The sequence below is a fragment of the Callionymus lyra genome, chromosome 7 (genome assembly GCF_982586985.1).
Source record: "Callionymus lyra chromosome 7, fCalLyr1.hap1.1, whole genome shotgun sequence".
Lineage (NCBI taxonomy): Eukaryota > Metazoa > Chordata > Actinopteri > Syngnathiformes > Callionymidae > Callionymus > Callionymus lyra.
Window position 1 is genome coordinate 10,753,537 of NC_141824.1, and position 14,057 is coordinate 10,767,593.

General features: G+C 36.4%; 1 protein-coding gene across 1 annotated transcript in view; it reads right to left on the reverse strand.

Moving 5' to 3' along the window:
• Nucleotides 1–14,057, reverse strand: part of LOC148075025 (calsyntenin-2-like) — a 308,567-nt gene that overhangs the window by 63,983 nt on the left and 230,527 nt on the right. The window contains exons 6-7 of the mRNA XM_087795355.1: nt 5,173–5,358; nt 1,336–1,593 (exon numbers count right to left, since the gene is read on the reverse strand). Coding sequence (XP_087651481.1) covers nt 1,336–1,593; nt 5,173–5,358 — 444 coding nt within the window. The remainder of the gene's footprint in view (nt 1–1,335; nt 1,594–5,172; nt 5,359–14,057) is intronic.

The window sequence follows — 14,057 nt, forward strand, 5'->3', positions numbered from 1 at the left end:
TTCCATGCACACTGTGTAGGATCTTTTAAGATTCATTTGAGTGATATTAAGGACATATTTGTTCAATTTTAATATATCAAATTAAACGTTATCATGTCAATCTATTCACAATCTTGTGAATTACTTAATGGTAATGATCATATTTATATTTAATATAGAATTGTATTGGTCTTAATTAATTTCCATTCACATTTGATTTAATATTAATCTTTACATTTAAATGTATTTATTTTAGTTTATCTTTGAACTTTTATTGGTAGTATTTTTATTTTTTTAATTGTATTGTTTGCTGCTGGCAGGGTAGAGATGTAAAACTGAATTTCATTGGACAGCACACAACGTTGTACTTTGACCATAAAGATATTCTATTCTATATTGTTTGTTTTGAACTAAGACATTCACGCTTCCCTGAGTCATGATATCTACATGAACATCAATCTACTTTTGTTTTGAAAGTGGTTACAATATTTAGCTTGTGTGTACATGTTGGTTTGTATGTCAAGTTCACTATTGAAGCACTATTGTTTAGTACTAGCAGTTTTAGGTAGAAGTAATAGTAGAAGTAGTATAATTAGTAGTAGAACAAGTAGTAGAAATAGTAGTAAGAGAAGAAGTAGAAGTGGTAGATGTAACATAATTAGTAGTATAAGTATAAGTAGTGGAAGAAGTAGTAGTAGAAGTAGTATAATTAGTGGTATATGTAGTATAAGTAGTAGTAGGATTAGTTGAAAGGGAGTATTGGTAGTGGTAGAAGTAGGCTTGTGTGTACATGTCGGTTTGTGTGTCAATTTTAGTATTAAAACACTATGTTAGTACTAGCAGTTTTAGGTAGAAGTAGTAGTAGAAGTAGTAATATAAGTAGTAGAAGTAGTGTAATTAGTAGTAGAAGTATTAGTGGTAAAATGAGTAGTACAATTAGTAGAATTAGTAGTATAGGTAGTAGAAGTAGTAGTTAGAGTAGAAGTAGTAGATTTAGTAGATTTAGTAGTAGAAGTAGAAGTAGTTGTAGAAGCAGTAGAAGTAGTAGTAGAAGTAAAAGTAGTAGATGTAACAGAAGTAGGAGTAGAAGTATTAGAATTTGTGTAAGAAGTAGAAGTAGTGGTACATAGCAGGAAAGTATAATTAGCAGGAAATGTTGTAGAAGAAGTAGTAGAACAAGTAGTAGAGTTAGCAGTATAAGAGGAGTATGAGTTGTGGAAGTAGTAGTAGGAACAGAAGTATTAGGAATAGTAGTAGATGTAGAAGTAGTGGTAGAAGTGGGCTTGTGTGTACATGTTGGTTTGTAGGTCAAGTTCAGTATTGAAACACTATGTTAGCATGAGCAGTTTCACTCACCGGTTTTATCAGAGTTACACAACAAAGTTTCCTTCTCAGCGCGAAGACCAGGACTGGGCCCGTGCTTCATCCAGGTCGCGATGGTGAACTGATCCGTCAGATTCTGGGGGACGACCCAATCCGGAATCTTGGCAGCCTGGCGGCCGTCGAACCGAAAGATGAGGTCACTGTCGCGCCCACTGTCGGTCACCAGGTAAGACGTCCAGTTGGTGGCGGCGCTGGGGGCCGGCAGGAGGTCGGTGCTGCCGGAAGAAGCCCCTAAAAGACGTGACAGACGATCCGTCAATAACAATCTGAGGCGATCTGCAGCATATGCCTGCCTCACCTTGGCTATGATTACATATGAGTACGGCAGATGGCGGGACTTAATATGTAATCAATAGAGCGTGATGGATGAAGGAGGTACTTATTGATTCATGGCAAATGAAACTGACTTTCGTAAAGGAGACACAAATTGTCATCTAGAAATAAGAGAGTACATGTTCTATACTCATGATAATACCATTTAAACATATAATGTGCATACATTTATGTAAACGTACAATGAGCTTCCACAAATGTCTATTCATATGGAATTTTCCGCAGGTATAGTAGAAGTAGAATAAGTAGTAGTCTTAATAATAGTACACGTAGAAGTAGACGTAGAAGAATAAGTAGTGGTGGAAGTAGTAGTAGAATAAATAGTGGAAGTAGTGGAAGAAATTGTAAAAGTAGTGTAATTAGTAGTAGAAGTAGAATAAGAAGTAGAAGCAGTATAATTAGTAGTAGAAATAGAATAAGTAGTAGAAGCATTAGTATACATAGTAGCATAAGTAGAAGTAGTTTTAAGAGTAGAAGTATTAGAATTATTAGTAAAAGTACAAGTAGATATTAGAAGTAGAAGTAGCAGAAGTAGTAGTATAATAAGTAGTAGGAATAGTAGCTGTAGTATAATAAGTAGTAGAAGTAGTAGAAGTAGAACAAGTATTAGAAGTAGTAGTAGAAGCAGACGTAGAAGTATATGTAAGTATTAGTAAAAGTACAAGTAGATATTAGAAGTAGAAGTAGCAGAAGTAGTATTAGAATAAGTAGTAACAATAGTAGATGTAGTATAATTAGTAGTAGAAATAGTAGAAGTAGAATAAGTATTAGAAGTAGTAGTAGAAGCAGAGGTAGAAGCATGTGTTAGTAGTAGTATAATTAGAGGTAGAAGTAGCAGAAGTAGTAGTATAAGAAGTAGTAGAAATAGTAGAAGTGTAAGAAGTAGTAGTAGAAGCAGAGGAAGAAGTATATGTTCTATACTCATCATAATAATATGTTTTAAACATATGATACGCATACATTCATGATGAGCTTCCACAAACGTCTATATGGATATAGATATATTCATAAGGAATATTCCGCAGGTATAAGCGGAAGAAAATGATTAGAAAACTGCTGTGAAGGAAGAAAACGTGAGGATGGCTGTCAGTCCTGCTAATAATACATGATTAGCACATTAATGGAGGGTTTTTTCCCCCTGCCATCTGAAAAGAGGTGTTTTCTAGTTTGTACAGGCGCCAGCATCGACTTTCTCACGTCGGTAATTAGATTCCTTCAGTAAATAAATATGCATCGACTTTTTCCTCGACAACCCAGCTGCAGCCATCTACCAGCCCGATGTCTTTGTACATTATCTCAAATTGATTGTGCTTTAAAAAAAAAAAGAAAAAAAAGCAATTACAATTTATTCTTTTGGCTATCAGATAACCATTATGAGGTGCCTGAAAAGGACTCTTTAGTGGTAAACCATGCGTGGACTGGGAGCCCAGGGAGGCGGGAGGGGGGGGGGAGAGACGGTATGAATTCAGATGAGCCGGGGGAAAAAAGGGGGGAGCCGTTAGTCAGAGCTGATGACTCCGGCCCCCCCATCCCCGTCCACATCGCAGCACCAGGACGATCCTCGACTGTTTTGTTGGCGCTCTGGGCTCCGACTCCGCGGACGCCGCCGCATCTGGAGCTGCTAATGCGTCGTTCTGTCACATCATTAGTGACACTGCTTAAAGTTCTGCTCTCTGGCTCCGTTCTTGATGCGTAAAGGGTTTTTTTTTTTTTTTTTTAACCGGGGGACGCCGGAGAGATAAGGGAAGACGCGGGGGCTGAGAGCTTTCTGATGTCTGTTTTTTTTAAAACGAGCAGAAGGCACCTGAGGCCTCGTCTGACCCCACCAGTTTTTTTTTCAGTGCGAGGCTCTCTCTCCGATTACGAATTCAACGCGACGACTTTCAGTTTGTCACCGCTCAGTCACTTAAAGGTCATCTTTGATCTGCATGCTTGTGTGTCCTCGCCGCCGACAGTTGCAGATTCATGTCGGAGAAGAACATTTTTTTTTTCAGGGAGTAGATATGCTCCGTTAACCGAGACACGAATCCTTCCACAGACGTGAACTTTGAGCCGTTTAGAAGACGCTTTTCACTAAAGCGAGTATTATTACACATTTAAAAAACACAATCAGGGTTAAGTGTCTCGCTCGTTTAACCCGCAACTTCTTAGGCCACAAGCCAACAACTTGAGCTGTATCGTCTGCTACGAAATATTAATACAAACTAGAAGAATTTTATTTTGAGAAGACAATGTTGAATCTGATTTGAAATTGATATGAAAAAGTTAAAGTGATGGAATGAAGGAGAAAGATTGATGTGAAAATGTTAACATAAACTAGAAAGGTTGCGATGAAGAAGAAAAAAGGAAGAAAAAGCAGAAATAGAAGAAAACAAGTAGACGAATTTGTTGTAGAAGTAGTAGTTTGTGACCTAGTAGAAATAGAAGTAGTAGAATTAGTAATAGAAGAAATGGTAGAAATAGTAGAAGTAGAATAAGTTGTAGAAGTAGTAGTATTAATAGTAGTACACGTAGAAGTAGAAGTAGAATTAGAAGTAGTGGTGGAAGTAGTGGTTGAAAGAGTAGTGTACTATGTAGTAGAAGTAGAATAAGTAGTAGAAGCAGTAGTATAAATAGTATTGAAATAGGAAGTAGTATAATTAGTAGTAGAAGTAGAGGTGGAAATTGTAGTAGAATAAGTTGTAGAAGTAGTAGTAGAAGTAGTTTTAAGAGAGGAAGTAGAAGTAGTGGTCAAAGTAGTGGTAGAAATAGTAGTGTAATTAGTAGTGGAAGTAGGATAAGTAGTAGAAGTAGTAGTATAAATCGTAGCAAAAGTGGAAGTAGTATAATTAGTAGTAGAAGTAGTGGTGGAATTTGTAGTAGAATAAGTAGTAGAAGTAGTAGTAGAAGTAGTTTTAGGAGTAGAAGTAGTAGAATTAGTACTGAAAGTAGTGTAATTAGTGGTAGAAGTAGAATAAGTAGTAGTAAAAGTACAAGTAGAAGTAATATAATTAGTAGTAGAAGCAGCAGATGTAGTATAATTAGTAGTAGAAGTAGAATAAGTTTTAGAAGTAGTAGAAGTAGAATAAGTATTAGAAGTAGTAGTATGAGCCGAAGTAGACATAGTAGAAGTAGAAGTAAGAGTAGAAGAAGAAGTAGCAGAACAAGTATTAGAAGTAGAAGCAGTAGATGTATTATAATTAGTAGTAGAAGCAAAATAAATAGAGGAAGTAGTAGTTTTAGTAGTTTAAGTAGAAAGAAAGTGTTTTTAACAGTTGAAAGAAGTTTCTAGGTGTGAGTAGATGAAAGTACCAAAGTGGAAGGAGTTGAAAAATGAGTTGAAGATTTGTCCCATTCAAGTAAATGGGGAAATAAAGAGTAGAAAAAAAGGAATACTAAAAGAAAGAGTTGAAGAGATAAAAGAAAGATAGATCATGCATTTCAGGAACGAGCCCTTCAGCCTCCACACCACAACACTGTTCGTTAAAACCAACTAACCACAGAGTTTCTGCAGAGATTTCTCAGAGTAGGTCTCGCGGTCGCAGCCTTTGCCGATGTGGCTGGTCTGCAGCTCCACCGTGGTCCTCACGGACGACAGCGGCCCGCCACACGTCTCCAGGTGCATTTTGGGAAACAGCTGCTTGCTTCCTGTTCCGGGTTCGTAATCCACACGTTTGTTCCATCCTAGAAAAAGAAATGTGTTCAGAGAGTCAAAGAGAAACTCAGTCGTTCCGGCACAAAAAACACAAAATGATCATAATTATGTGAAATGACATCGAATTTGTGATGTTGTTTTTCTCTCAACGTGTTTTTTTTTTTTTTTACCTCCTATGGTTCCATTAAGAGTTCATCGCAACCAGATCAGGTTTTACTTACGGTGCCATCAACACCATTTTTCTGCTCAAAATGTGCAGCTTATGACTCGGTGAGTGTCGTACCTACATTAGCAGAAGCAGAAATGACTCGGTCAATGTTTTTCCTGTCAGCTGAAAAAATATGTTTGCTCTCAGTACAGCTATTATTCCTGGTGCACTTCCATTATTTCAGCTGTTTTCTCTCAGCGTACCCAGCAGGAGCATTTATCAACGTTACATTCTCACAAGTCAAAGACATCGGGTTCATTCCATCACGGCTGTAGACGTATTGATGTCAAAGTTGTTATTAACTTATTAACGACACATTTCCTGATCATCCGGAAATCATAATTAATGCATCTATTGATAAGTCCACTCCGTTTTTCTGTCTATTTATCAGATTCCCCAAAAAATATAAAATATTGAGTTCACTTATAGTGTTTCATATCATTATATCATGATATCATCACTAATGCTCCTCCCATGATGCAACACTAATAGACTCAGGGACTCATTCATTCCTTGTGCTATTAGATTGTTCTAAAACTCCTTCTACTACTTCTACTGCTAATTATACTACTTCTACTACTACTTCTAACAGTACTTCTAATTCTACTATTTATTCTACTACTTATATTACTCCTACTAATACTTCTACTACTTCTACTACTAATTCTACTACTTCTACTACTACTTATACCACTACTTATACTTCTACTACTAATTATGTCACATTTACTACTTATACTTCTTCTCTTTCTACAACTTCTACTACTAATTATACTACTTCTACTTCTTCTACCTAAAACTGCTAAATACTAACAATAGTGCTTAATTGTTTAAACATTTTATGCTCAATTTAAATATATATTTAATTTTTTATTAATTCTTAATACAAACTTTTTACTTTTGTTCAAATGTGTCTGTATGTGAGGACTAGCTTATAGGTACTGTAGATTAGAGGTATTTTACAGCAGATAAAGGTGTGATTTGTAAAATAAATAACTCTTTTAAATGATAACGATATTTTCTGAGTGACATACAGTTAAACGTCACAGTAAAGGTGCAACATGCTGTTGATTTGTCGTCAATTGTCACCGTATGGTCTTTGCTTATTTTATTTGAACTTTGTTCTTACTTATTACTTTTAGATTTTCATTCTCTGTTTTTTCTTTCATTAAAATACTCTATATCCATGGAATATTGGGAAATTTAACGATAACAACAAAGAGTGCATTTTGGTTATGGTGAGTTAAATGAAACATATTTAGATATACTGTATATAGTTTTATCAACTATCATAGTAGAGGAAAAAGTAGTAGTAGAAGTAGTAGTTGGAGTAGAAGTAGAAAAGGTGGTAGAATTAGTAGTAGAAGTAGTAGTAGGAGTAGAAGTATGAATAGAAGAAGTAGTATAATTATTAGCAGAAGTAGTGGTAGTGTTAGTAGTAGAAGTAGTAGTAGAAGTACTAGAAGAAGTAGAATTAGTTGTAGGAGTAGAAGTATGGTAATGGAAGAAGAAGTCGTAGAAGTAGTAGTTGAAGTAGTAGAAGTAGAATAAGTATTAGACGGACAGTAGTAGAATTAGTAGTATTAATCACGGTTTACTTTCCTTTAAAAAGAGTTTTGAATGTAAACATTTCTTAAAGCAGTTATTAGATTAAATGTGTATCTGTTAATAATTTACCACCTTTACACCTGAGTTCATGAACAAATAACCACCTTCATCTAACATTAAATAAAAGCATCATGTGGAACTAAAGTTCTACATTTGTGTTTAAATGATCATTTATATTTCACCCTTAGCAACTTCATACTGTAAAACTTTATATTTTGTATATATTTGTCATCTGATTATTGGTCGGCACCAGGTGTTTAACATGCCACCAAAAATCAGCTATTTTCATTCATCCAACTTTTCACCACAACTTTCTCAAACACAAGCTTCAGGAAACTAATGCAAGGTTACAGAACATGCCGTCTGGTTCCTGCAGACACACCTTTGGGAAAACAGATCATGATAAATGGAGCCCATTTTTCCATAAACCTACTGATGGTGTCGTCGATGCTGAATGTAAACAGAGGGACTGTAGAGCGCAGACATTAAATATAATGAGCGACCTGCCTCGGTTGAATGAGACATAGAGATGCCAAACATCCAGGAAACACACACTATCACACAGAGATATGCTCATGAACAACAGCAGATGCTGTTTAACACAAAAACAACACCAACCTTTGTTAGACACAACTGTGGGGAAAGTCAAAAATATAAAGGTTGCAGAGATTTTCCAGTGAAGAAGAAAAAACAGTCTCTCAGGAATTAGAAGCATCAACAGTAACAAATATATGAGTACACTGTCAGTACTATATGTTTGTATATCTGCGTGTTAGATATGAAGCGTGTTCAGGAACCATCAGTAGATTCTGATCCACAGACCTCTGGGTCTGTAAGTCTGGATCAGATCACTGACCATGAATAGATCTGAAAGTAAGAACTAGAATTTTAAAGTTGATCCTGAAAGAAACTGGCAGCCAGAGAAGGGTTTTAAGGATCGGAGAAATGTGAGTTCTTCTACTAGAGCGGCTCAGAATTCTCGTTGCAGAGTTTTGTATGAACTGCAGGCGAGACAGATCCTTCTTGTTTAGACACTAAAATAAATTACACATGGATTATAAACCCCAGATCTTGGTCATTTGATATGAACTTCTGATGTTAATATTCTTTGATAAAACTGGGTTGGACGTTAAAGAACGAACATTTAATAAAAAAAAAAAAAAATCCATGTAATATGAAAGCGTCTCAAAGGTTCTGTGAAATGATTAGGAACGCAACGAAAAGAATATTATTGGCCAAAACCCGGAAATCCGTAAACAAAGGTGGAAAACGGTAAGAACGTATTGTGCTTGGAATTGGTGCGTTCCGTTTATGGCTATTTCTGTGTGCTGACCTCACTTTCATCAAGGCGTTGCAATTGCTTCAAATAATGATGAAATTACAAATGATGAAATATTTTGCAATGACATTTCAACAATGCACAAATAAAATGAAATAAAATTTAAATGTTTCATGGTGAAACAAAACCTCGCTCATGATTGATTTACAACTGATTAATACCGGACGTCCCTGCTGAAAGATATATACGATTATGAGTTGTAAAACTCATTTAAACCTTGTGTTATCTCAGGGTCAATTTGACCCGAAAGGCCCGAAAAGCAATGTGCTTGAGGTATTCCTTGTGTTGCATCTTGTTTAAGGTCAACCCAGACCTTGACCCAGAGACAAAACAAGGGATACGACAAACACATTTGTTTTCCGGTCACCTTGACCCTGAGATAACACAAGGGATACCACAAAGACATTTGTATTCATACCTTTGGGTGATCTTGACCAAGAGATAACCCAAGGGGTACCACAAACATATTTATTTTTAGGCCTTTCGGGTCACCTTGAACCATAGATAACCCAAGGGATAGCACAACACATTTGTTTTGGGGCCTTTCGGGTCACCTTGACCCTGAGTTAACACAACGGATACCACAAACACATTTGTTTTCATGCCTTCGGGTCACCTTGACCCTTAGATAATCCAAGGGACACCACAAAGAGATTTGTTTTCGTGCCTTCGGGTCACCTTGACCCTGAGATAACACAAGGGATACCACAAACACATTTGTTTTCATGTCTTCGGGTCATCTTGACCCTAAAATAATCCATGGGACACCACAAACTATTTTTTTTGGCCTTTCAGGTCACCTTGACCATTAGAAAACCCAAGGGATAGCGCAACACATTAGTTTTCGGGCCTTCGGGTCGCCTTGACCCTGAGATAACACAAGAGTTGAACTGTATACGTTTGGGTGAAGCATGTTGATATATCTTTACTATACTTTTTTATCACAACAATCTAGTTTTTCGCTTAAAGAACATTCGGTGTATCCATAGAAAAAAGAAAATAGAAAACTGAGTGCATTAAACTATCGTTTTATTTTCAAACAGTGTTGCAATTCTTCTCTGGTTGAGGAAAAAACACAACATTTACTGGTATTTTTATGTCTATTTAAGTCTGGTCTGGTTCAGTTCAGTTGTTTTTTTTCAACACTATTTTGTATGCTTGAGACTTTTCACATATTCTATGAGCATATCTGAGACTCAATAAAAAATAGACAGCGGCACCTTTAAGTGGGTCATCATGTATGAATCAACTGACCTCTGACCTCTCCTGGTCGACTCCCGAGTTGTTTTTCCTCCTGAATTATTTAGCTCGAGTTAAGATTCTCGGTTTAGCTGCTGTTATTGCTGACAACACAACCTCCATCCAGGATGTTGTACGAGCTCCTAAACATGCAGGTTCTGAGCTCTACAGCCGCACATGCCTACGTTAGAAAAACAGGAGCCGCTGTTATTCACCAGAAGAAGCATAAAAAAAAAAAAACACAGACGTTCTGGATGTGCTTTGACTCTCCCTGACAGGATATCACACTCTGGCACCAAAGCTCATCCGTCTTGAAAGCAGTGTGGGTTTAATCGGAAACTACTTGGTCTCTGTTGAGTTGAGTGCTTTCCTGCAGAACACTGAGCCTCGCTCGCACAGCGGGCGCAGAAGTTTCTCTCTTCGTGAAAGACGAGAGGCAAAGGGAAGACTTGAACACAACCACGAGTAGCTGAGCTCAGACCATACTCTAGACACTTTTTTTGGATCATGTTCTTGTTTTTAAACCAAGAAAATGAGGAAAAACTTGAAGTTATAAATGAGAAATTAAATAAATATAATAACTATATATTTGTCAAACATCAGGTACAACTTTAGCTACTAGCATAACTATCTCAATCTATCTTAATCCATAATCACTGCATTTAATGAAAAAGTACACAACTTTTTTTAATGCCCCCCCACCAGAAAAGAAGCATTTGAAAAAAATCGACATGACTAAAGCTATAATATAGAAAAAGTACCATCGTTTCCAGTATATGTAGCACATCTAAATATATACTGTTAGCTTCAACAACTACATTAAAATAATATATAAAGTATATACATAGGCCACACATTTCTATAATTCGCAGATATTCATGTTGTAACATGAGGTATCCCCAATAATTCCTGTAACCCGGCAGTAACACAAATACATAAAATGCTTTTTTTTAAAAGTACATTTGACAGTTATCGTCAAATTTGGGCCATCTGTTTTCTTACCTATCGAACATTTTAACTTTCCGCCTTCCGTCAGTTCTTTACGCTGCCGTCTCCAACATCTCACCATTGATTCATTGTAATAACTGCACATATCTATGTTTTTTCCATCCATGAAAAGTGTGTGGAAGATGAGTAGATAACCTGTTTAAAAGTAAATCAAACTATATTTTCTTGATGTACTTTAATGAAAAAAAAGTAAATCCATCTTTTGATGCGGTACCTTTTCAATCTGTCTATCTAGCTTTTGGACTTCGTAAAAGAGCGCCTCCTGGTGGCTCGCAACCCATCAAAATCCAGGTATGTTAAAAACAAATGTCTAAAATATTGTATTTATTGTGTAAATTGTTGTTTTACATTTTCTGCAATATACATTTGGGTCAGCAGGTTTTAACTATTTAGCATTGTACCCACACTGGTACTTTTGATTGACTCAAGTTTCCTCTCGATCTGAATACACGTACCAATCACATTATCTTCTTTTTGAAGGATTCAACGGTGAAAAAAGGAGCTCTTGAAAAGTTTGTTTCCACACGGGCGTGAGATGAGAGTCACTTTTGCAAAGGCAGACAGTTTCATATTCAACGGGGGGAATTTGATAGGGGGCCAATTAAGCTGTTACAGCAGAAAAGTGATGATTTCAGCAGTTTTTTTCTTTTTGGGAATATCTTCAGCTGAGACAAGAGGGCAGAACATTACAGTAATTCAAAAGTGCTGAAAAATGGAGAGTAGCTGGGTAATATATTCAAGAACAAAGAAACAATAAGCCAAATGATTCGAAGAGAGATATTTTGACTCACCAGGTACCATCGAGCTTATTTTATTTCTTTATTTTAATTTTAAGGTTCCTTTATTATGTTTTGACTTTTACATTATAGAATCATTTATTAAGAAAACTGTACATTTGCCAAATGTACAACTATTGTTAAATTATATTTAAATTGAATTGTAAATTGTAAATATGTAATGAAATAAAATATAATTGTAAATACATTAACTATTCATGCCTGTAGAAGTATTAGCATTATTTTTTCCAATTATGAAGAAAAGAAAAGAGTATTTTTTCAATGACATAAACATGAATTTTTAGACAGAAACTTTGGAAACGGAGGATGTGAGCGAAGGTAAAATAGCGACGAGAGAAAGATGGATGAAGGTGCTTAAGAGTTGGATGCGTCATTACATTTTCATGCTGTTTCACATCTCTGGAGGTTGTGTGAGTTTGTGTTTATTTAACAGTGTGTGTGTGTGTGTGTGTGTGTGTGTGTTGTAAGAGGAATGTTGAAGCCTCTACTTCAATCATACCTCCTGCTCCTACATGTGTGTGCGCTTCACTGGATCGCAGACACATTTTGAAAGCGAGGGCTCGAGAGCTACACTTCAACTCTTCTCAGCGACACTGAAAGCTACTTCTCGACCGTCCGCCATTGTTTAAAACATTTTTCACGGACCTGCTTTGCCTGTAATTATAAATCCCAGTGCTACACGTGTGACAAGAGGCATGTGGAGTACATAAAAGCGTGTGCTAAACTAGTTTGAAAAAACCCATCTATAGGTGATATTTTTCATGCGCCAGAAAATAAAACGAACATGAAAATTATTAGTTAGCTTCAACAATATTTCCCTCTGGGATTCTTGTAACCCGACAGTAAAACGAATACATAAAATCCTTCTTTTTTTTCTTTTTGAAATACAGTCTACCACAACAGTTATCGTCAAATTCGAGCCATCTGTTCTCTTACCTATTTAATATTTGAACTTTTCGCCTTCGGTCAGTTCTTTACGCTGCCGTCTCCAACATCTTACCATTTATTCATTGATGCTAATCTTACATGAAGCTCCTCTATGTTCTCCTTCAACTGCCAGATCGATCCTCTTTTTTTTATCATGAAAGTGTTTGGCCGTGGACTAGATAACCTGTTGAAAAGTTAGTCAAACTACATTTTCTTGTTGTTTTTTAATGAAAAATGTAATCCATCTTTTGATGCGGTACCAAAATCTAGATGGATGATGATGAAAAGATACACAAACATCACAGTCCATTACCCTGTTCCTTATCTAGGGCAACTAAAGTGTGGATTTGAGTTTCTATTTAATAGATGTTGGACTCTATTGTATCGTCAGTGTCTGTTTGTACAAAACTCTTTTTTCATTAAAATATTTACATTAGAAAATTATCTTAAGCCCCGCCCACTTAAAACACTTTTCTGGAGATGGAATCTTGTTTACCATAACAGCACCCACTCTGCTCTGATTGGTCAAAAATGGAGGTTTGTCATCGCCTGTCATCCATATCGGAACTCTCTACATCCAAGGGACTTGTTGTTTAAACAAAGCAGGACGTGATTACTTTTTAAACATCAGTGAGTCAGGAGAGTTAGGTTTTCACGTTTGTTAACCTATTAACATCTTAATATGACACCACATCAATATGAATATGAATCTACTTTTATTGTGAGACCGCATGTGCTTTTTGTGACTAAAAATAACATAAATTGACTTGCAAAAATATCGAGTATTTGCTGTGTAAGTGGCAGACGTTTTACTTTAGGCATAATGTCCACGGCCAAACTTAAAGTGAAAGTAAATTTTAATTTTTACTAATTTTCCACTCACCCACTTATGTCAACTAAGGATTTTCAGAGTCACCCGTGTGATTTTAGAGTTAGCCTCGGAGATGTATGCCCACACCATGGTTGTCAAAAACAAGTATCTCAGTGTAAAGATTTATGCTGACGGCCAGGGATCTTGCTGAAAACAATCTTAGAAATACAATTGTTTTCTGAACAATTCCTCTTGTTCCTCGAGGCTTCAATACAAGAGAGACGCTACAGACGAGCAGTATGGGATGTTTTTAAGTGGGTCTTTTTGGACTAAGTGACAAAAAAAAAGTCGTCGGTCACCACCACTTGTACTTAATAATCGAAACCCTTAGCCATGAGGGGGAGTGGAAAATGGGTGAAATTTGATTTTGGGTGATTTATCACCTTAACTACTTCCTCATAATTTAGCTTTTTGAATTTAAAACTGAATATCCCTTTAATATATCTAGGTATACCTGGTCATTCTGTGCATATCAGCCACCTTTTCCAGCATTCTTCCACTACCTCGCTTGGACTCAACTACCCTTAGTAGGCACAGATTCAATCTGCCTCAATTTGACCTTCATGTGGTCTGACCTGGACTCTCACTCAAACCATTAATCCTGATCCGTTTGTCACTCCCGAAGGAAAGCTTGGAAATGAATTCTGTCTATAGATCGTACGGCAGATGTCTGTCTCACCAGCACCGCTGGGACCTTGTGCTTCTAATACTTTTAGTATTTTTCTTTCCTG